This window comes from Dreissena polymorpha, chromosome 2 (genome assembly GCF_020536995.1).
Source record: "Dreissena polymorpha isolate Duluth1 chromosome 2, UMN_Dpol_1.0, whole genome shotgun sequence".
Classification (NCBI taxonomy): Eukaryota; Metazoa; Mollusca; class Bivalvia; order Myida; family Dreissenidae; genus Dreissena; species Dreissena polymorpha.
This window is the reverse complement of record NC_068356.1, coordinates 109549473-109574831: the sequence shown is the minus strand read 5'-3', so window position 1 is coordinate 109574831 and position 25359 is coordinate 109549473. Positions and strand designations below refer to the sequence as shown.

Genomic DNA, 25359 nt, shown 5'->3' with positions numbered 1-25359 from the left:
CTTTGTTTCTGAAGGTCTCGGGTGAGAATTGATGTCAAGGCAAGTTTTGATATACTTTTTTTACTTACTTTTAAAATTATTATAGACTATTCCAGATATTAAAATTGTTATAGTATGAACATTTAATAACATTTTTCAAATATACACAAATAAATGAACTAGTCTTTTTAATTATGTTATGGTATAATTAATCAATTATGATAAATTATGAAGCAACATTCTAATAACTACATGCAGTTTGTTAGAAAATAATTTTATCAAATATTAAAATATCTTTAAATATCGAGTCACAGCCTTCACTGTTTTATTTTTTTCTCAAGTTTGTGGCAAAAATTCCAAACTTAAAAAAAAATCCAAAATGAATACCTTACATTCCGATACAAGATTTCACAAAATCATTTTTTTATTATCTCAAAATTTAAGCTCTATAAATTCAACCTTAGTACGTGTAGTATTAAAAACACTTTTATTCTCTATAGTGTATAACAACAACACCAAAATCCCAATTTTACTCAAAACTTAATGATTTTTCCCAATCCAAAGTGCTCCAAAGGACCAAAATATTTAAAAAAATGGTGACAAAACACCCTGACAGGGATGGTGAAAATGTTTCTGTTGTAAAGTAAATAATACTTTGCGGTACAGTAACTTCCAGAAAAAATTCCAAAACATAAAATGGGGAAATATGAGCATCATCGTTCAATGATTTTACCATCCCATCATTTCAATAAACTTTTTTAATATGAACTTGTTAAGCACATTTCCAAAAGATAATAAAAAATGGACCAAAAATTTCCCAATCCAAGAGTGAGGGTGCTCCAATACGCACCTGTAGAGCACATTTCCCACTGGGCACAGAGCAGTTCTCTATGTCCCAGAATACGCCAACTGGGACTCGTCGACATGATTCACTCACTGTCTTGTCTTCCATATATCCTTGTAGCACGACTGGGTTGTACAAGCATCATGTGCCATCTTGAGTTCTGACAATCACATTTAATCTGAAATAAAGTCTAAACAAGCAAGCTAGAATCAGATTTCTTGGATGAAAAGAAAATGTTAGATCAGAGATATAAACAAGACTATTGCCAAGCAATATATGTCCCCTACGGGCTCAACCATTGTCAGAAATTCCACCATTGTCAGATTTTTTTCATATTTGTTGCCATAGCAACCAGAATTTTTGACATAGGAACAAAATGAAATGACGAGCATAATGTCCATATTGCCATCTATCCATGTTACAATTTTCATGAAAAAATATGAAGAACTTTTAAAGTAATCGCAGGATCCAGAAAAAAACACCATTTTCAGCAGTATTTCTAGTCTATTTGTCGCCATAGCAACCAGAATTTTTGACGTAAGAACAAAGTGAAATGACGAGCATAATGTCCAAATTGCCATCTATCTATGTTTCAAGTTTCTGCCATCTATCCATGTTTCAAGTTTCATGAACAAATATGAAGAACTTTTAAAGTTATTGCAGGATCCAGAAAAAAACACACTTTTTCAGCAGTATTTCTAGTTTATTTGTTGCCATAGCAACCAGAATTTTTGACGTAGGAACAAAATGAAATGACGTGCATAATGTCCATATTGCCATCTATCCATGTTCCAAGTTTCATGAAAAATAAAAAGAACTTTTAAAGTTATCGCAGGATCCAGATAAACACACCATTTTCAGCAGTATTTCTAGCCTATTTGTTGCCATAGCAAACCAGATTTTTTGACGTAGGAACAAAATGAAATGACGTGCATAATCTCCATATTGCCATCTATCCATGTTGCAAGTTTCATGAAAAAATATGAAGAACTTTCAAAGTTATCGCAGGATCCAGAAAAGTGTGACAGACTGACGGACACACAGAGCACAAACCTGAAGCCCCCTCCGGTGAAACCAGTAGTGGACTAATTAGCAGGACAGAGTCTCTATATGGATATGGTGGGAGCCTAACAACCTAGCGATCTCCCTCTAAAGACACAACATACTGGTTCTACCCAGGAAACAGACTCTTTGTACAGTCACAGTGCATCAACACACCAGAGCACTTAATGAAGAATTAAGAGCCTGGTAACCCATAGAGCCAATATTTGTTGTGGGCCCCTTGTTATGCAATCATCTTATAATGCTTCTTAAGAAAAGGTTCGGTTATGGGGGTCCCTATTAAAGAGCAAAATGTAGACTTGTATTTACTTAAATTTTAGGTTTTACATTAAATTACATAAGGATTGAAATCAGTAAATTTTGACCTAAAATAATAAGGTTTTCATTTATTACATTTTAACAATAAATAGTAACAAATAGATATGGGTAATAAGTTCGCATCATATATACATGTACACATCTGATTTCGAGTTTATTACCAGTTGACATCACCTTGATACAAGATAATGTAGCATCGACAGTGTACCATGTTGACACATTCTCTGGATGTTGACAATGTTTTATTTTTTTACCGGCTTTCAATAAACTTTCTTTAACACGCCGAGAACCATAGCAGCAAGCAATTAAACGCTTATTGGATATTGATTAAATATTCAAGCGCCTCGACGTCACAAGATGGCCGGAGCTCTGGAACTGCCTGATAATGAAATCGTTCAATATTTATGTGGTTGCGGAAAGTGGAAGTCCATTTACAGGCTCTACTTGTGTAGACATTGTTTTAAAATTAGGTGTGCCGACTGTGTTCTTCACGAGGTAAGACATAAAGTCTGTAATCAATGTAGTTCAATTGATACATTCCGGATAGTTGACATTTTCGGATATGTTAATTAGGCGAACACAAATATGTTTGTTTTCAGTTGTTTCTTCCATTATTTTAACTGTCCTTGGGCATAAGTATAGGGCTCGTTTCATATTCAGTTTTATGTCAAGAACAGTTATGAACAATATGGTCATTATTTAGACTAGGCTTAAGTAATACACGTCGCAGGTATTAGCTAACTCGGCGGAACACCAAGCGTTTTAGCGAGAACACCTCGCCTTTCCTGCTGCAGAAGCACTCGCTAGCAGACAAAAAGCCCCAGGTTTTTTTTTTAAATGAGTGGTCTGTACTGTACCTGTTTAGGTAGTCTGCCAAAGTGCATTTTGTTCCAAACAATAACAAACAATTATGATACTAGTGTTGCTCATAATATGTGGATTCCTATGAGAACAACACCCAGAAGCCATGACTTTGATGTAGCTTGACCTTGACCATCTTCTTTCAATAATATCTCTTTAAATGGAAGCTGACTAACATGGGCTGGGCTGACAAGCATAGTTGGCGCTGGACTTGAAAACTTAGGAATGTGGGTTCAATTCAAAGTGTGTTAAAATCTAAACACAGGCATAATGATTGGACTGTATTTTATTCTTAGAAATCAACCTTTCATAGTACAATGCAATTTTAGTATTGCATCTTTTTGTAGGAAATACAAGGAAGAAGAATTCACAGACAGCCTGATCGGGTCTTTTTTGCATAATGTTGCTTGATTGACATTCAAAATAGTATGTATTGTGTTTTGACTGTATTTAAAGTAATAGTTTGTTTTATTGTTAACCTGGCATTTATTCCAGGTTGACTCTCCATACTGTCCCAACTGCCTGGAGAATATGCCATCAGCAGAGGCCAAGCTGAAAAAGAACAGGCAAGGCCAAAACAAACACTTTAACAGTAAAGTCAGGGCTCGACATTAACTTTTGAATCCACTTGTCCGGTCGGACAAGTAGACCAAAATGTCACTTATCCTGAACAAAAAGCAACTAGTCCTGAATATTATATTTTATTCTGCTCAGTGTTTTCGCTTCTTTTTGTAATTACATTTTGTTTTTTGGCGACCTTAAGGATTTTTTTTAAAGTTTCTTGTGATTTTGAAGACGAAAAACCAAAGGAAAGCAGATTAAGCATTTTTTAGCAGACGGCATTGTACTAACGAAAACAAACCACAAATTGGTATGATGTCATAAAATCATTCTATACATAGAGATGACGTCACTAAGTTAATTGTCTGTAAGTTCGGTGTGTATCGATGTCGTAAAATGAATATTCTTTACAAGGGAGAATATTCTTGTTATCATGGCAAAGGAGAGTGTATAGGGTTGCTTCCCTTGTGAACAGTACGGTCTAGTATCACATGGAACTATGGGAACATCTCGCGCTTTGTTGTTTAAACGTTAACAAAACATAATCAAAAAAGTGTTGTGGTAACTCCACAGAAATAACGGATTTAAAGGCATTTTTTCTAAGTAATTAAATTATAACGACCACTTGTCCCGTCGGACTAGCAAATTCTTTATTTACTTGTCCGGACTAACCAATGGGTTGTCCCGGACAGTCGGACTACCGTTAATGTCGAGCCCTGATAGTTTACTCTAGCAACTGGACCTTTAATAGAGAAAAGAACTAGATCTAATGATTTAATGAATGCTTTAATTCTGCGTTCATGATTACTATGTCCAGTTAAGAATTTGTAATTGTTTTTTATGTAAATATTTTTTTTAAACTTTATCACTACCTCATTCAATTTGATTTATTTTAACTGCTAATTCCAGTGGCTGCATTAAAAAAAAGTTATTACGTGACACGGTATGATCTAAATTTCAGGTGTCCAAACTGTTTCGACTGTCCCAGCTGCGGTCACACTCTGACTACCCGGGCGACAAGCCAGATGGTGTCTAATCCTGAGGACCCTGGCCGGTCGACGCCCAAGAAGATGTACTACCTGGCCTGTGGGTTCTGTCGCTGGACCACTCGAGATGTAGGCCTGCAGGACAAACCCACTGGTAGACATGATTTAGGGAAACCGGGCTAAGAAGGCATTTTGCTACCCTTAGATGTTAACAAAACCACACTTCTTAAAGCACACTAGCTTTCCTAAATGAACAGAATGAAATATGATATTTATTATCTCTTTACTTCATGTTGGCATCAAATGTTTTTAACTATGCTTTTTAGCTCACCTGATTGCTCAGGTGAGCTTTTGTGACTGGTCTTTGTCGTCTAGTCTGTTCGTCCGTCCGTCGTCCACATTTGGTTTGTAAACACTCTAGAGGCCACATTTCTTGTCCGATCTTCATGAAACTTGGTCAGAAGATTTGTCCCAATGATATATCGATCGAGTTCGAAACTGGGTCATGCTGGGTCAAAAACTAGGTCACTTGGTCAAAATAAAGAAAAACTTTGTAAACACTGTAGAAGTCACATTTAATGCCCAATCTTCATGTAACTTTGTCAAAATGTTTGTCTTAATGACATGTTGGTTGAGTTCAAAAGTGGTTACGGTCCGTTGAAAAACATGGCCGCCAGTGGGCATGGAAATTTTCCTTATTTGGCTATAGAGAAACCTTGTAAACACTCTAGAGGCCACATTTCTTGTCCGATCTTCATGAAACTTGGTTAGAAGATTTGTCCCAATGATACCTCCATCGAGTTTGAAACTGGGACATGCTGGGTCAAAAACTAGGTCACTAGGTCAAAAAAAAAGAAAAACTTTGTAAACTCTGTAGAAGTCACATTTCATGCCCAATCTTCTTGTAACTTTGTCAAAATGTTCGTCTTAATGATGTTGGTTGAGTTTAAAAGTGGTTCCAGTCCGTTGAAAAACATGGCCGCCAGTGGGCAGGGTAGTTTTCCTTATTTCGCTTTAGAGAAACCTTGTAAACACTCTAGAGGCCACATTTCTTGTCCGATCTTCATGAAACTTGGTCAAAAGATTTTTCCCAATAATACAGAGGTGTCAATGTTCAGGATTATTCCTGAAATCAGGATTTTGGCCCTCAAGGACCAATTTAGATATTGATATTAATCTGAGGATTTTTTCTGGAATTTTAAGATTATTGTCACAAATGTCATCTTAAACACAAATTATTTTACTTTGACATATTGTTTACAAAGTTATAAACAATAGTTAACAAAGTTACATGAATTATTAACCCTTTTTTGCTCTGGCCCTCAAACGATAGGCTTATTTTCAGGATTTTGGATTTTGGCAAATTGACACCACTGATAATACCTCTATCGAGTTTGAAACTGGAATATGCTGGGTCAAAAACTATGTCACTAGGTCAAAAAAGAAAAACCTTGTAAACAATGCAGAAGTCACATTTAATGCCCAATCTTCATGTAACTTTGTCAAAATGCTTGTCTTAATGATATGTTGGTTTAGTTTATAAGTTGTTCAAGTCCGTTGAAAAACATGGCCGTCAGTGGACAGGGCAGTTTTCCTTATTTGGCTAAAGAGAAACCTTGTAAACACTCTAGAGGCCACATTTCTTGTCCGATCTTCATGAAACTTGGTCAGAAGATTTGTCCCAATGATACCTCCATCGAGTTCGAAACTGGGACATGCTGGGACAAAAACAAGGTCACTAGGTCAAAAAAAGAAAAAACATGTTAACACTGTAGAAGTCACATTTCATGCCCAATCTTCATGTAATTTAGTCAAAATGTTTGTCTTAATGATATGTTGGTCGAGTTCAAAAAGGTGAGCAAACTAGGGCCACCTTGGCCCTCTTGTTATGTAAAAAAGTCCAGTTTTTGATATATAGCTTCCTCTCAGACTGTCACAGGGTCCATGTTGCCCCTCACCCCCCCCCCCCCCCTAATTGTAAAATTGTAATTAACAAAAGATGCGAAAACTTTGATGGTTTACGTTCTATAACATACCTTATTACTTTGCAGCCAGTGGTGGATGGGAGGAGCAGTTGACCCCAGATGCTGCCAGGGTAAGAACTATTAATAATCGAAGAGATGCCATTTTTGCTACATATATATTTAACAAGTGTCTATTGCTACTGGTGATGGAATTCTCTTGTGTTCATTCAAGATCACTTACATTACCTCGTGTATGCTTTAGCTGAACATATCATTCGGACCCCTCTTTTCGATCTGTCTTATCAAACTTCATGTCTAACATATGTGACATGCTCTTGGAAAATGGAGCCTAATTTGAATTATAATTATATTTACCAAAGTAAATTAAAAGTAATAGTTTGTCCTTACTGCCTTTAAAAATAAAATTATTTTATCTTGTCACATGCCTTTAAATCAGCCCGATAACCAGGTAATCTAATATCCCAAAAGATATTAGGCTAGATGACCGCGTGACCTCGAATATCCGTCAGTTGCTATCCGCGCATGCGCATGCATTTACTATTTTCTTTTAATAAAATATACTTTTTTCTATTAATAAAATACCAAATACATGTAAAAAACTGTTTGTTTAAACATTATTATTTAAACAGCATAATTTCGTCTTTTTGTATTGAATTAATAACAAGTAACTCGATTTCTGAGTGTTTTAATAAGATGGAAGCTAGCCTAAGCGCTTTGCCTGACGTAACGTCACAATGTTTTTTTCGCGCGTGATGTTTACCATATTAAATATTTAAACACAAAATACTCGAACTAGATATTTTAGAAACATTTCAACGAATGTTGTTAATGTGACAGGATAAATAGAACAATAGGTTGGTGATGTAGATGGAGAATGGTTATCTGGCTCGTCGGAGGATATTATCGGGTTCGCCTTCGTCTCACCCGATAAATTCCTCCAACTTGCCAGATAACCATTCTCCATCCACGTCACCAACCTATTATTCTCTATATGTTTCTCCTGTTCAAATCGTTTTGTTTCTCTGTTCTTATTTGTTAAGAAATTTCACTTCATTTAATTTAGTTCTGAAATTTCATTAAACCTTCTAACATATATACATAGTTATATTGATTTGGTTACCTACTATGGTATACTGAAATGTGACATGACTTTATTCATAATTATCCTGTCACATGCCTTTACATTTGTAAATCAGCCCGATTACTAGGTAACCTAATATCCCAAAAGATATTAGGCTAGATGACCATGTGACCTCGAATATCCGTCAGTTGCTGTCCGCGCATGCGCACGCCTGTACTATTTTCTTTTTATAAAATATACTTGTTTTCAATTAAAAAAATTGCAACATACGTGTAAAGTACTGTTTGTTTAAAAATTTACTATTTTAACAGCATAATTTTGTCTTTGTGTATTGAATTATTAACGATTGACTCGATTTCTATGTTGTTTATCAAGACAGAAGCTAGCCTTAGCGTTTTGCATGACGTGACGTAACAATGTTTTTGCTGCGACGTGTTTTTTCCCATATTAAATATTTAAACACAAAATACTGGAAAACTATATATTTTAGAAACATTTCAACGAATGTTGTAAATGTGACAGGATAAATAATATAATAGGTTGGAGAATGGTTATCTGGCTCGTCGGAGGATCTTATTGGGTTTGCCTTCGGCTCACCCCATCACTTCCTCCGACTTGCCAGATAACCATTCACCATCCACGTCACCAATCTATTATTCTCTATTTATATGCATTAAAGACAATGTACTTATATATAAGTCTTTATAAACTGTCTGTTCTGTTCTGATTTATGTGCGTAAAGTCTGTACAGGCTAATCAGGACAGACACTTTTGGCTTTAGTTGTATTTTATTGTATTTTATTGTATTTTTAAGGAAAGGAAGTCTCTTCTTAGGGAAAGTCCAGTTTAGGCAGAAAGTGTCATCCCTAATCTGTGCAGAGTGCAGCGGCTAATCTGGGATGACACTTTACGCTCTATTATGTTATATTTAGTTCGAAAACAGTCTCTTCTAAACAAAAATCCAGTCTAGGCAGAATGTGTGGTTCCCGATTAGCCTGTGAACATGCATGAAGTCCTGTTTTCCCAGAACAAGGCTCAAATATTTATGTCATCTGAGTTCCCTGCTATTTTCAGTTGCAGTCTCTACTGGAGCATTACCAGCAGGTGGCTCAGAAAGAGAAGGCAGAGAAGGAGAGGAAGAAGTATGTACGACGTCGCAGCCATCTTATGTACGCGGTAAGTGTACGGACATATAGGCTTATTTATCATACCACCGCATTGAAATCTGCCTGATATAACTTTGCCTGATATATTTTTTATGCCCCGAAATCGCAAGATCGGGGGTATATTGTTTTTGACCTGTCTGTCTGTCATTCATTGTGTGTGTCCCAAAACTTTAACCTTGGTTAAAGTTTTGCAATAAGTTTTGCATTATTGAAGATAGCAACTTGATATTTGGCATGCATGTGTATCTCATGGAGCTGCACATTTTGAGTGGTGAAAGGTCAAGGTCATCCTTCAAGGTCAAAGGTCAAATATATGGCTTCAAAGCAGCGCAGTAGGGGGCATTGTGTTTCACAAACACAGCTCTTGTTTTCTGAGCCATTTGTATAAATCTTGGATTGTTTAATTTCTATGGCCTTGTATTCTTATAGATGGATTCATCTTTGTGTTTTACGTTTATATTTTTGATGATCTTGTTTTCTTGTTATAAATTGTATAATGTTATATTACAGGTTATATTTCCTATGATCATGTTATCTAGGCCAGTATTGATGAAGTATGGGCTATTTGCTTAACATTTCCTTTGGTCTTCTTTTATAGAACAGTATTCATAATGTTGTGTTGTTGTTATTTTAACAATTTGTGTGATATTGTTTTCTAGGCCAGTATGGATAAGTATGGACTGGTATCAGTGGCTGCCAAACGCAAGGGCCTGTTAGCAGCTCCGGCTAGTAGCATGTAAGTGCTTCAATCAACTGGGACCCATTATTTATAACTTAAGCTCATTTACTGAATATGATAAAGTTCTGGTATTCTTAAACTATACAATATCTTTATTTGTTAGATGTTTTTTGTTTCTATTGTAAGGTTTCTTAAAAGTTTTATACATGTAACTAGGGTGTAAAGATTTTTTTCCCCATGTCAAAATAATTTTACAATAGCAGTTTTATTCTGTATTTAATTGGTCTTTCTAAAAATTAATTTAGTTATTTGAGATTTAAGGATGTTGACACTTAAAATGTGATCTGAAATTTCTCAATAGGTTCTATGGCAAGTAATATCTCCACTTGTTGCTCAATGATCGTTATGTACTCACCATTTATATTCATTGCAGCATCAAGGAGAATGAAGAGATAACTCTGACTGCCTTAAAGGATGCTGAAACTGTGAATGGATTTCCTCCCCTGGATGAGGAAATCTTCACACAGCCAATCCACTTAGAAAAGAGTAAGCTATTAAAGTGTTTGTTCATTATGCATATGCCATTATCAGTAATGATATTGGGTTTACATGGCTTTCTCTGATATTGACCAAATAAGCAAAGGTCGCTTAAGCTTTTTTGGCTACTGTTTGCAGTTGTGCTATTTCATCAGCAGCAAACATGTGCATACTGATACTTTTGGGAAATAGTCAAATACGTTGTTGGTTTGAATAAACAAATTTAGAAATGTTTAAATTTGATAAAATTGGCCTGTAATGTTATAAATAAATGAAGTATTTTGTTTATTTAATATTGATTAAGCTTCATTGTTCATCAAATAATTGATCAAGATTTAAAAAAAAGATTTTTTTTGGGGGGGGGGGGGAATTCTTGGCAAAGCAACAATAAATATACAAAATCAACAAAAGTTTTAGCTATAAAAAACATCCTGATTATTGGGGCTGAAAGAAAGTGACTGCTTCACATCTCTTTCAGAGACTACTCTCCAGCAGAAGCTGGCCAATGCAGAGTTCCAACCCTCTGAGACATGCAACCTGTACCCCAGACATAAACCTCTACTGATCAGACGCTCACTTAGGTGTAAGGTGAGTCATGATGCTTACGATGTCTTTAAAAGTGAAGAGATGCTCTCTAAGGTGCAAGGTACACTTAGTTTCTTGCCTTTGTAATGCTCCCGGATCGAATGGTAGGGGGTATATTGTTTTTGGCCTGTCTGTCGGTCCGTCCGTCCGTCCATCCGTCTTTCATTGTATGTGTCACAAAACTTTAACCTTGGTCATTACTTTTGCAATATTGAAGATAGCAACTTGATATTTGGCATGCATGTGTATATCATGGAGCTGCATATTTTGAGTGGTGAAAGGTCAAGGTCATCCTTCAAGGTCAAAGGTAAAACAAAAATCATAGCAGCGCATTAGGGATCATTGTGTTTCTGACAAACACATCTCTTGTTTGGAATGTTATGAAGAATAGCCAAAACATCACTTGAAATATGCAAACACAAAACCTCGAGCTGATTAGATGTTCATTTAAGAGTAATGTACAAATTATTTTTTTGTTAGAATGTTAGACGGTTGCAATGAACTGGAGGAGAATTCACCTGATTCGTCAAGGAAGGCTCTTTTTAGACAACATTGTCCAAGAAAGTTCCCCGACACTTTTCAACATTGTGTTTAAGTTTAAGATTTCTTAGACATTTTTGAGTTTCGTATCTAAGACACAAACACTTGTTGATTAGACATGCATTGAGCCTTTAAACATCTGTGATACGCCAGTAACAAACCACAGATGCATAAGGTGGTCATCTTGACACACGTCTCTAGCATGTATGATAATTGAAGGTATCATTTGGCATTTAGCAGACTTAAAGAAAATTGTACTTGATACATATTTGGTAGCTTCACTTTAGAATGTTTAACATACCGTACTGTACAGTTAAGCTTTTACCAGTATATACATTAATATACTGCTTGAACTTTCTAGGAATGTGAACACAACCTGAGCAAGCCGGAGTTCAACCCCCTGTCCATCAAGTTCAAGATTCAACTGATTACTTTGTAAGTATTGCTTTAGATTGTAACACTGTCCACAATGAACTAGAGAAGTTGTGGTGGAACAGTAGAAGTGATCTTCTACTAAATGTTGTCAGTCATCTCACTGACATTTTGAAATAATTGTACTTTTTTCATTTTCGTCTTTATTTTGGTGACATACATCAACTATGAAATTATTAAGACAGCCATTTTGGTAACATTGACAGGTGTAAATAACAGCTTGCAGATTTTTAGGCGTAGGTTTAATTGATGTTAATGTGTCACATTGTTGTGATTGTCAAAGAATTGTGTATTTAATTGGTATTATTGTTTTTTCAACTGGAAATATGCTTGTTAGTCAATAAAAAAAAAATGTTGAAAAGAACAAAAATCAAATTATAATTCCAAGACCAATACCATACCGCCCCCCCCCCCCCCTGTTGGGTGGATGGGTGTGTATATAAATATATAAAGCACTTTTATACACCCTTGAATGTTTAAATTTAGTTGTTTATTGTGTTGTCTTTTACTTAAATGTAGGATACACAATATACATTTTATATTCAGTTCTTCCAAATGTTAAAATAATCCAACTAATTACAAGGTATACAAGATAAGGTAAACCCAAAACCATGACTTCTCCTTGATTTCTTCTGACTTCTCCTTAAATGCTTGTTAATAGAGAAGTGACTTCGACCTAAAATTTGACCCTTAGCCGACTCCTGGTTTAATGTCCGGGATTCTCAGAATATAAAAGCTTCTGGCATAACTGCCGAATATGATGAGCTAAACTTAATATACAAAAATCAGACTCCAGGTAACTCAAGTTTCCAGTTAACCAATACTGTAAAATCATTAAAGTTGGTGTGTTTCTAATTTTCGTGGATTTCGTGGTTCCGCCGAACAACGAATTCAAGTACCAACGATTTTTGATACATTTTAATCCGAAATCGGTCTTTTTTTAATGTCATTTCCGCCATTTTCTTTTGTTGTCGGTTGTCCGAGATATTTGTTTTTTGTAAAAGTAACTTCACTTCAGTAGGTCACATTACACTTTATCTCGACTAATTAAAATATTTCCAAATTGTAAATTTTGTTGTTATTTTCCACTAATTTGACGTAAATTAAATATGTTTGAACAAAGATGTTTATGATTACTTAGTATGATAAGGACTAGGATGTTAATGATTAATCAGTATGAATAACAAGTAGTGTGTTTATATAACTTTGCAATTTGTTCGCCATCCAGTGCATTAATAAAACTCTAAAGTCGTGTGAGTTTTTCTTTTTTATTCATCATCGTAAATATACGTTTAATTCATCATGGTTAATAAATATAATGCATAGCATTAAACAAAAATAACAAGTCATATTGGTACTTACAGTTAAATATATTATTTCATTGCACATACAAATGCATTTACACGCATGAAATTTATCCCAGAATAGTACTTCTCAAGCACCATTATACCCACAAACACGTGCAGATTCTTAGTACTAGTATTTAAGCACTAATGGTCAGTCCAGCTTTTCGGAAACCCGCCTGTATCAAGTCCCGACGCTCGGACATCTTGTCATGGGTGAAGATGAGCCACTCAGCATGAATGGGCTTCAATGTGGATGTCCTCAGGTCCACGTTTGCACAAGAAGATGGATCGCCGTCCTTCTTTTCCAGATGGGACACAACCTGCTTAGAGTACCAGTCATGGAAGCACTGCTTCAGCTGTTGCTTGTACTCATAGTTGACGGACAAGTCCAGAGGCTGAAGTCGATCGATACATGCAGCTGGTACAAACAAGGGCGTGATTCCATTCGCCTTCAGCAACTGCATCACTTCCTGTCCCTGGTGTGCCTTGAACACGTCAAAGATGGCTATGGCTTGCTGCTCACACTTGTGAAGAGGCAACGATTCTCGGATTCCGTTGACATACGGGATGATCACATTCTTCACGTACCGAAGCATACTCTGCTCGTTGCTCCAGTGATTTTCAGTTAAGGCGATGTCCCAGTCATCTGGAAACCTTAGCCCATGCGGTAAACAGCGGTCCGATTTCCCGGCGAAGATGATCTGCGGAGCAAGCATCGTACCTTCAATGGCGACAGCGAGGAGCACGGTGATCTGTTGCTTGTCTCCAAGTCCATGGTCCACTCGCCTCCTGGTACCATCTGACATCCGGTCTGATCCCAGTTGATGACGAGAGAATCCGGCACGTTGTGTTCCTTGATCACACCATTGACCTTTGCCAGAAATTTGTCGCGAATGACTTCGAAGTCTTGCGGAAGGGTTTTTATCGCCTTGGTCCCTTTCCTTTTCACGAAGCCCATTCGTCGTAATATGGAGCGTGCCAACGTGTCTTCAATTGTCAGATGACCCCCATACTTCTGCAGTCGGTGACGTGCCGCTTTCGTGACGACTTGGAAAGCGATTTCATGTCCTCTCCAAGTTCTTTTTTTCGTTTGCGTTTGACATACTGGTCTCTCATGCTTCTGACCGTTGTCTCGCTCACTTTCTTCCCCATGTTGGCTGTGAAGTGTCTCGAAGCCTTGGCGACCCAGTTGTCAATTGCGTAACGCGCAATTTTTGCCCTGGTTTCGTTACGGTAAGAAGCGTACTCCTCACGCTTTCGTTTACGTCCAATGACCATTTCTTCTACTGCATCGTTAGCGGCCTGTGTTAATAAAGCTTCAGTCGTAGACAGAGCCTTTGCAGGGTCGGGAAAATCTGCCATAGTAGGAGAACGTGTCTGTACTGTTCCCGTTTTCAACCATTTTGAAAGAGACATTGTTTGAACGCTAGTTAATGCGATATGTTGTTTTCTTGATAAGTGTTTGGTTAATAATGCTTTTATAATCAAGCACGGTATATAAACTGTACATCAACGACTATCCTCTTTATGGGACGTCGTCAAATTAACAGTTTGAAGATTTATCACATATGTCAATTAGTGCCAATTAAACTTAAAAGAGACATTACGGTTTTCACACTTGTATTTTGGGGACCTTATTACTCAATTGTTACGACTAGGGGACCTATTGAGCTGTGATTTACAAATATTGTTAAAACAACATTGATGGCAATTAGCGAGTGGGGACCCACAAGTGCGCCGCTTTATCGCTCTTATTGACAATTATCGGAAACACTTTCACGCTTCAGTGCACATTAACCTCGAGTCTTGCTGTCAACACAGATAAGCAGATTATGCTTCGTTATTTCTCTGGTTGTTTAATTAAAACTTTAATAATTATGACGGTAAGTTGTTTTTTATTTGAAATCCACGAAATTACGTGTCAACGAATTAGTTGATTTTTATTTGAAATCCACAAAATTACGTGTCAACGAATTAGTTGTTTTTTATTAAACCACGAAATTTCATACCGACGAATTTCTATATGTTTACAGTACTTTGTGTTTTGACAACTGAGAATTGACAACTCAAGAATTATCAACATTTACAACTTCCTTTCATAAATTGAAACAAGCTCAACTATGAAAGTGATTTTATATGGTCTGTGTATACATTAGGGCTCTTATATGTTTTAAACTCTACATTATTTATTAACCATCTGATAAGCGACACATAGGGAGTCCTTACAAAATGAAGCCTGAGGCGAGGAAGGACTTTAAACCTCAAAACACTCAATAAAAAAATGTCATGCAAAAAATAAAATCCCATGGTATTAATTAATGACATTTCTGATTCTAACCATCGCTTATCAAGGTCTGCTTTTCTCCCACAGACTCCACATCCCTGAGATTCGTGTGATGCCTGGCGCAGAATTCCACCCGAAGAAGGAGACAAAGGTCATCCTGACCTTCACCAACCCAGTGACCATGAACACGAAGATTCAGTTCCAGCAGGCAGAGGGAAATTTTGGGGAACATGTCACAGCAAAGGTAAGTTTGGGGCAGATAACAAGCACAATGGTCAGGACAGATATTTTCATGGAAAGTACCAAAAAAATTAAGTTATGACAGAATTTATATCTTTCACACAAAAAAATATTAATTTTGTAACCAATATTTTAGTAAAATATAGTGTATGCGCAAAATTAAACGGAAATGAATCGAATTAGCTAAAATTCCTCTCCAAAAGTTGAATAGTGACTTAAATTTAACTTAAACTGGCTTCTGGACTGGATGGAGAGAGTTTAAATAAACACTTAATAGTAAGTTACGAGTTCTAGACATGTTAGGTTGAGTTTTTGAAATGAAAAATGGAAAGTCACAGCTTGATTACAAGCAGTTACATTTAACATCTTCTTGAAATGATCTCTTAGTCTACAAATCTGAGGATACAGTTTTCAAAGTCCGACCTAGTTTTTGTGTGTACATGTATTTGCCATGAAATTATTTCTACAAGAATTCTTCTCCTACCTCTCATTCACTGAAGTATGTGCACTTAACCCTTTCCCACTTAGAAGAAATTTGATATGTGCAAACAACATACAACCAGAACAGCTGCTCTGTTTGCTGCTCATCAGTATCTAAGGTTTCAAAATGAAGTTTTAAAAACTTGAATCTAGTAAGAAAGGTCTTTAATTAAATATAACTTTTTAAGAGACTGAAAATTTGTATCTAAGAGAGGGTTAACAAAAGTTTGTGTTTGTAAATTGACTGTCGTGATATGAACGTTCTACAGCTGAATACGGCAAAACTTTGAATAAACATGCACAACTTGGGGAATGTGCAAAAAATGATTCTAGAAGGCTGCATCTGCAGAGCTTATAAGAAGAGTCATAACACATGTTAAACTTAAGTGCAAATCCAAAACAGATTGCCCTGTGAAAACAAATTTAGGGAATAAATAACAGAATCTTACTTTTTATAAATTTGATCCCAGCTTGGCCACATAACTTGTGCTGGTATTGGGCAGGACAAAGTATTTACGGCCATTCCCCCCATACCTCTGATTCATTGAAACCATTTATATCTCATAAACTATGAATGACTACACGATTTGTCTCGTGTGCTATGTCATGGTCAATCAAGTTGCATAGCGTATTTGAGTGAACATAGGATCCTAGAATTGAAATAATGTTAACTAAAGCAAAAGCCCAAATAAACGAAAATTCATTTAAACGATCTCTGCATTAATTGTACCTATATTGAATCAGATCACTGCATTAATTGTGCCTATATTGAATCAGATCTCTGCATTAATTGTGCCTATATTGTATCAGATCTCTGCATTAATTGTGCCTATATTGTATCACAGTTTTATGTCTTTTATTATTATAGTTTTTAAACTGCAACATGATCAGGTTTTATAACTGCCACCTATAGTCCTTTTCATATTTATGGTAACAAACCAGGAAGTTTAATACAAAAATACACACTTGTCCTTGTAATTTTAGATAATGTATCATATGATTTATTTTCTATGAAATCTGCCTGTGAAATCTTATAATTATAGGTTGCATTATGACCCAAGGCCGTTCATACAATCTATCTTTGTGAAACTTAAACCTTAACCACAACTATTTTTTTCTTGTTACTCTGTTTCTTGGAATGACTGTTTAAATATAGCAATGCACTTTACATATACATTGTTATAAAAAAATACTTTAATCTCTATGCAACGGTTAGGCACATATTTAGTCTTTCATTTCATCAAAAAACAAAACACTTAATCTGTATAATTAATAAATCATTGAAAACTGTAGTTTAGTACATTTATATATATATATATTACATATAAATGCACATGTAAAAGCACTGATTATACAGTTACTTTTGAGGAAATAGATGTCAGATTACTTGTTGAGGTTTATTTGAAATTATGCATGTTCTCATGCATGAATATGATCTTGTAGTTCATGGGAATTTAAACTAATGTTACAGACTAACTTGGCTTTTCCTAACGTCTGATGCAACTGAAACCAGTTTGATGCATAATTTTTTCCAAAAGCAGTTGAATTTAAGTACCGATAAAATCATGAGTAAAATCCAGTAGGTAACATTAAAGGTCACCTTAAATTCTGCAGCATGATGCAATTTTGGTGTTAACTATTACTGAAGGTTTACCATTTTATACATATAACTTAAAAAGTATAAACATGCTATGATTTATATTAACACATTATGAAATAGTAAGAATGTGATTAGAGTGTTAAGGCACAATAGTGCGGCACAACTCATGCAAACTGAAGTGGTAACTGAAAAATTAACATGTTATGATTTATGTTAAAATATAATTAACTAGCAACTGGACTATTATTAAGTTAAGGACTCTGTTAGTTAGAAAATGTAACTTATGTGACTTTCAGACACTTTTAGTACATTTAGTTTAACAATAAATTAAATTACATAAAAGTTTACATACACAATAACTTAGTATTTAGATAAATAAATAATAATAATTGCAATAAGTAAGTAGTAACATTCATTTTTTTGCAATAGCTAGATAGTAAAAGTAATTTATTTTTTTTAATCGTACGTATTGTACCTTAATACAGGTACGTACTAAAGCTGTTAATAATGGCAAAACATATGTGTTGTTATTGTGATACTTAAGTGGTTAAAGGGGTCTTTTCACAGATTTTGGCATATTTTGAAGTTTGTCATTAAATGCTTTATATTGATAAATGTAAACATTGGATCTTAAAAGCTCCAGTAAAAAATCAAGAATAAAATTTAAAAAAAGGAAAAAAAAGTAGCCGGTACCAGGGCTCAAACCAGTGACCCCCGGTGTCCTGGAGTTAGTCTGAAGTAAAAACGCATTAGCCCTCTCGGCTATTCCGCCGGGTATACACAGTGTAAGTATTTTATACCTTATATAAGCAATCTTTGTAGTTTCGTAAATTTAAACGACAACAACAGAACTCTCCAAATTATTCAATCGTTTCGCGTTGCAACGCTTTATAATTTTTAGGTTTTCAAATCGTCAAAAGATACATATAATGGCTGTATTGGACTATGGTAAATGTTCAGTAATACTGTTTCCTCACAAATATCATAACTAAAATGAAAATTTGTGAATCTGAAACAACTTTTTCAATTTTGTCAATTTACCAAACCGTGAAAAGATCCCTTTAAGGCAATAATTATGGCAATACTTTGTGGAAGTTCTCTCCCTCCACAATTGTTAGAGGGAAGATCTTGATGCTGGATGTCTGATTTCTTAACGATATGCCTAAATGGGCATATTTGATATTGTCTGCTATGTTTTGGGGTATTTTTAAACATACGGTAAAAACAATTAGAAGCTTTCACATGTATGTATAAATGTGAGATTGAAAATCACACAAAAATTGTGTGAGAAGTTAAAAATTTCATAAATTACATAACACTTTTTACATCGTGAGGCTTTTCTGCAGTGGTATTCCAACATTCAGATTTCAGACTTTATAAATGGAAATTATGTTTTGATACTGCAATAATTCATTATTCTGAAATCAGACAGACTACCAATAAAATAACTATTTCTGTATGTTTCTATATTGCAATGTTTGGTTATTTTGTTTCCTTATTGAGCCACAGATGCAGATACTTTGTTATCATGCTGATTCCAGATCAAGCCTTCGAAAGAAGGAGCTAGTGCTGTACATTGCATTACTGCAATGTTTGGTTATTTCGATGGCAGACTGAGTTTCCATTAAGGAATTCAGATAAGCTACCAATCTAGGTTTTAGTGCTGAATGTTTGCACTCTTCCATGCTTGTTTATTCTGGTTTCAGATTGAGCTACCGAAGAAGGAGCTAGTGTTGGCCCACCGTGATGATGCCACGCTGTATGATGACATGGCCAGTCAACAGGAGTTCAAGGATGACTCAAGGTGGGGCACTGCTGTTATCAGCAAGTATTGAGATATTGTCCAGATGGTATTACCTAACATACCACTGAATTCGTCATTACAAAATTTCAGCATTAGAGGTGCCATTATCAACACAACTTTGTTAATATCTTCACTATTGAATGTGTCAGCCCTGATTAACTTTTCCTTCTGCATACATTTTCAAATAGGTTAAGTAGATATCCTTTTTTTCCCTCATTTTCAAACTTATTTGCTTACGTATTAAACTGAAATGTTAGTGGGTGTCGCATGCAAGTTTAAATGTTTGAACTTTAAGCAAATTCTGTCTTCATTATACAGTGAGGAAAATTGTTTTAAAAAATCATCTTTTTGACAGTGGACCATCAGAAGAAATTACCACATGTGATTATATAAGCATAAGATGATTGTAATACTAAATTACGATCTAATCCTTTTGGTGTGTTTTTTTATGTTCAAATTATTAAAGGGGCCTTTTCAAGTTTGGGTAAATTGACAAAATTGAAAAAAGTTGTTTCAGATTCGAAATTTTTTGTTTTAGTTATGATATTTGTGAGGAAACAGTAATACTGAACATTTACCATGCTCTAAAATAGCCACTATATGCATCTTTTGATGATTTTAAAAACTCGAAAAAGATAAAGCGTTGCAACGCGAAACAAATAAATAATTTGGAGAGTTTTGTTGTTGTTGTTATATTTTGGGAAACTACGAGGATTGCTTATATAAAGTATAAAATACGTCTGAAATTGAATCCGGAAGGATGGTCGAAGGGTCTAAGTGGTAAACTTTTTACTCCAGGACTCCAGGGGTCAGTGGTTCCAGTCCTGCTGAGGGTTACCTTTTTTTCTTTTAATTTTATTCTTGATTTTTTTTACTATAGCTTTTTATATCCAATGTTTACATTTATCAATATAAAGCATTTAATGACAAACCTTCAAAACAAGCCAAAATCTGTGAAAAGGCCCCTTTAAGCAACATTAAAAAAATATATTATTTGCACTTCATATTATGATATGTACATGGGACAAGATTACAGGAGTGGTTTTCTTATGTCAAAGTAAACAGTTTGTTGACACTGTATACATTGCAATGATAACTAACATATCATAGGATGAACAGGTTTACGTTTGATCAGATTAAACGTGATTTCTGGATGCTTTTGTACAATTATTTATATTTTACTTTGCTCTTCAGTGCTCTTCAGTGCTCTTTCAATTATAAACAATTATTAGGGTTTCAAAGTTAATGTAGCAGAGAGTAAAGAAGTTTGAACAATATTTGAACCTAAAAGCTCTTGATTGCGATTATGAACACCTCATTCTTGTGATATCATTGAAACAAAATTCATCAGAAGGACCATTAATAGACACCTCATTCTCGTTATTCCAATTGAATATTAAAATAATGTTTGCACTGAAAACAAATACTGCATTTTTAAACAAATAACAATTGTATCATTGTTTACATTTGTGTCTAGTCTGCTTTCAGAAAGATATATATATATAGGATTTGGCACTAGTTGTCATGTCATATCATATTTTATTAAGGAGTGTCAGATCTTTTTTATCACATGCTTTTAAATGCGCAAATTAAATAAATATTTTCGCAAACATAATGATAAATCCCGAATGTTGTTTACATTTCGTGACGTCATTTGACGTTGCAATGTCATTTCAGCAAAATAACAAAATGCGATTTGTCAATCGAACGAAAACTAAGCCAATCAAAACGCTTAAAAAGTATATTACACATGACTAAGATAAAAATATTCCTATTTTATACTTGTTTGCTGTATTTACCATTCCAGTGTGGTTGCTTTCCGTAAGGCTAACAAGCTTGCTGTTTATTTCAAAGTGACCCCCCTGGTGCAGGATGGAGATGTTAAGGTAAACTATGTTGGAAAATGCCCCAAGCATTTGTAGCATTCTTTTGTCTGTTTCAAGTGAATAATATGCTCCACTGAACTTTTTTTTTTTATAAATGGGTTTTGCATCACTTTTCATATTCAGGTGTGTTTCATTCTAATTCACAGGTACCTCAGTTCAGTCATAATGATACCCAGTCACTCAGTTTCTCTCATCATATTTCAGGTGTGTTTCATCTTGAAGCACAACTACCGTAGTACGGCCACGGCCCTGCCCAGTGAGAACCAGGAACAGCAGATTGTGTGGCTGGAACAGCGGGTGGCCCTAAACCTGGGGCTAATATCCCCACCAAAGTAGACACATCGTCAGTATTGACCCCAGGAATATGGACACTCTTAACCCATTCCCGCTTAGATAAGCATTTTGATGTGTTTGTTGAACCTTAAAAAATTAATTAAATTTAATACCTTTCTTAGTAGATTAACTTTTTAGCTCGGCTGTCTTCGGAGAAAACCCGAGGTATTGTCATAGCCAGCTCGACGTGTTGTGTCGTCCGCCAACCTAAAACCTTAACATTTTGTTAACCTTTTGAACATTGGCTGTAAAATCAAAGTGCTTCCACCTACAACTTTGAAACTTCATATGTAGATGCACCTTGATGAGTTCTACATGCCACACCCATTTTTGGGTCACGAGGGCAAAGGTCATTGTGACCTCTAAAAAAAAACAAATTCTGACAAGCTTTCATTTATTCAAAACTGCACTCACAGCAGAGCGTTGACCACAGTTATGCGGTGCTCTTGTAAAAGACTTTATTTCAAACCCGTAAGTACTGATGAGCAGCAAACAGCATAAACGTGAATAGGCTGCTAATTACTCACAGGCTGTTCTGATTTTATACTGGTTGCATAAAGCCATTATCAGAGCGGGAAATGTTTAACCATCATGGCTGTTGTGTTTAAATTGCAAATGTGTCCCTTGTTATGCACAAAAACCTATTTTTCCAACTTAAGTTGTAATATATTTGTGCTTATGTGACTATTCATTGAAAGTGATTATGTTTTTGAAATGAATTATTAGGATTTATTATTTGACAAACACCATGCAGACCACCAATGTTTTTTTTCCCTCCACATAAGAAAGAGGTTATACAGATTCGCCCTTCAAGGAATGTATGTCAGTCAATATTTTGTTTGTGAGTACCTCTAATGTAGTAAAACTGCCAGAATGATGGAAAAGAATAAAGCTATTAACCAACATGTGAACTTGCACACCTTCATATTTTGGTTCAAATGTTTTCCATTTACAGCAGTTGTGGCCATATTTAAGTTAAAAAATCATTGTGTTTTCTAAAACTGCAAAGGTATTTTGCTTCAAACATAGTAATCAGCATGTGAACTTGTGCACTTCTATGTGTTGAATTGGTCTTTTTTACATAGTTCTTGCCAATTGTAAACCATAACAATAATACTGTTGCATGAAACTGTACAAATATCGCTCCTATAGTGGTGAAACTGTGCAAACATATTAACTAGCATGTGAACTTAAACACCTCAATATTTTGTTTTTTTCTTTGCTATGTAACTTGAGTTATGGCCCGTTTTTTCTATAAAGACATTTGTAACTGACTTTTAACGGAAAACACATTGCTGCAAGAGTGATGAAACATTACAAACATAATATATACCAGCATGTAATCTTGCGTATCATGGAATTTAGTTCCAAGTGGGATGTTGGGGGCATTGGTGTACAACAGATGCATGTCTAGTCATTTCAGAGAGACACGACTTCTATTATATTTGACTCTAGATTGTGCTATTAACTGTTTAGTGCTTCTTATGACTTAAAAAAAACATAGTTATAGACTAACACTCTCATTGAATGTTTTAGACAAAATGTTTTTGAATGTTTAACAGTTTGTTGAAAAAGTGTGATGCAAACTTGTTATTTGAATATTTGTGAACATTTATTTAAGCTGTATTATTCTTGCAACATATCTTCACTGTATGTAAAAAAGTACTATTAATAGATGCAACTCACTAATGTCCACAATGTTAAATGTCAGTTTTTTATGACATTTGGTAAATATTTACTTTAAAGTTCATATACAGTATATGTATATGAAATCAATGGATTTAAATAGGCTAATGTGATCAAATTGTTTATATAGACATTTGACTTATTAAGCCAAACACATATTTGGCCATTCACCAAAATGTGTCATCTTGAATGTGGTGTTCCAGTCTGATGACATAGGTCTACTATATCAACATTGTATAAGCTTTTTTGATTTATTTTTTAGCTCAACTGAGCACATTTACTAATTTATGACTGGTTTTCTTAAGGTTTTTTGTTAGATAGGTTATTTGATTTTGTTGCATGAAATTACTTCATCAGTATTGCTTGGGTTGGTATATACTAAAATAGTGTTCTTTATTACATATTTATCAGCAGTGACATACAGTTGGTAAAAACTAAGTTGAGGTATCGTATAGACATCCACATAACTGTAGCTGAATTCACATTCTTCTATTCATAATTATCTTATATTTGGTTTGATGGCGTGTATTAATTTGTATCACATGCTACACCTGGTTTTCTAAGTAATGTAACTATTTAGAACATTTATATTTAAAACATGCGTAATTTAGATTTTTGAGCTTTGAAAGTTTCTGTTCTTTTACTGACCAATCATCATGTGTTTGTCAATGCAATGTCAAGCGGAGTCACACAATTTAAAGAACTTTTCAGTTTTATCATGAAGTTTATGTAAATATTAATTTGCTCTGCTTATTTAAAAGCATGTGTTAAGATCTGACACTGTGCCATTTCATACAATGATTTATTAAACTTGATAAGGGCATTTTATAGTAAGTTCCCTAGAGGCTTATTTTCTATCAAAATTGCTGAACTTTAAAAATAAAGTATGGTATGAAATGACAACTAGTGTCAGATTAAATATGCGTATATGTATATTTTACCGGTAATTTATGTTGACTTTTCATGATTTTGTGTTGTTCTATTTAGACATTATTATTTAAGGAAATGCAATGGGAAAAGATCATTCATGATTATGAGGCTGCACGCTAATGAGAATACCAATTGCATTCATTTATGCTATTTAGCGATATGAAAATGCATGTGATGACAATGGTTACTCTATGTAATAAAAGTTATGGCATACAACTAAAACAAAACAATAAACAAAGGTATAATAATCATATACTTTACAAAAGATGGTAACATCTCCACAAGACCATTATGACGTATGTATTTTATGTATTTAGTCCGCTTAATTAAATAAATATTGAATAAGATAAGGTGTTTGTTCTTGTGTAAGACTTTTTGTTTAATATATATTTTTATACTCTTAATTGTAAATTAATGAAGCACCTCCCCTGACAACAATATGCGTTGGGTGAGGGTATAAGTCGCATCATGTTTCGCTACTTTTTTCATCAAATAAATAAACAAAGTTAAAAGGAGAATGGACAGACATGCAAAGCGATGGCCGAAGGTGAATAGCGCCTTTCATGGTCACTATCAGTTAGGGCAAAACAGTTTTTGTTTTCTACTTTTAGTCATAGTGACATGACATTTGACATATGTTGAAAACTCGGACCGACACTTTGTCTTGCCCTCTGGCATTAGTGAGTCAACTGTCCTCACACTTGGTCCGTTCACTACTCCGGAAATATTCACTACTGAGTATAATTGAATTTATAACAGAAATAACAATCTGTTTAATATGTTGATAATTGTATTTCGCTCCAAGTTGTTTTTTGGTACGCGTTTCAGTGGGCTTTTAAAAAGACTGATTAAAAGTTTATTGAAATGACAATTTTCCAAAAAAATGACATAGGCTCAACGAAATATCTTTAAAGCTTTTCTAAGATATTAATTTTTTTTTAAATGTTCAAGTTTTGTTGTGTTCTATTTTCACTTAATAGTCGCATGTCCACTGCTTAAAAAGTTTATTATGAAGTGCTCGTATATTCAACCATACAACGGTGTTCGTCGGTACAAATTTTACCACGTGATATCACATCATGTGTCCTTACATGGCTTGTTATGCATTTATTTCTTCGTCATCAAAACATAATGTTAATTTTTAATTAAAAGGC

General features: G+C 34.8%; 2 protein-coding genes across 4 annotated transcripts in view; one reads left to right on the top strand and one right to left on the bottom strand.

Annotated features, from left to right (window-relative positions):
• LOC127868469 (meiosis regulator and mRNA stability factor 1-like) overlaps window positions 1-25359 on the bottom strand; it is a 105976-nt gene that overhangs the window by 62354 nt on the left and 18263 nt on the right. Inside the window, exons 1-2 of one of the 3 annotated variants that reach the window (XM_052410274.1) lie at window positions 2365-2493; window positions 830-1001 (exon numbers count right to left, since the gene is read on the bottom strand). In XM_052410274.1, coding sequence (XP_052266234.1) covers window positions 830-931 — 102 coding nt within the window. In that variant the 5' untranslated portion in view covers window positions 932-1001; window positions 2365-2493. Of the gene's footprint in view, window positions 1-829; window positions 1014-2364; window positions 2494-25359 lie in introns of those variants that run through there. The other 2 variants (XM_052410275.1, XM_052410273.1) reach the window with 2 other exon arrangements.
• LOC127868471 (dynactin subunit 4-like) lies at window positions 2522-24555 on the top strand. The gene is made up of 13 exons (XM_052410288.1): window positions 2522-2698; window positions 3560-3630; window positions 4587-4765; window positions 6663-6706; window positions 8752-8853; window positions 9503-9579; window positions 9956-10068; window positions 10538-10647; window positions 11546-11619; window positions 15334-15490; window positions 19273-19370; window positions 21178-21256; window positions 21461-24555. The coding sequence occupies exons 1-13, from the start codon at window positions 2561-2563 to the stop codon at window positions 21590-21592; spliced, it is 1374 nt and encodes a 457-aa protein (XP_052266248.1). The 5' UTR covers window positions 2522-2560; the 3' UTR covers window positions 21593-24555.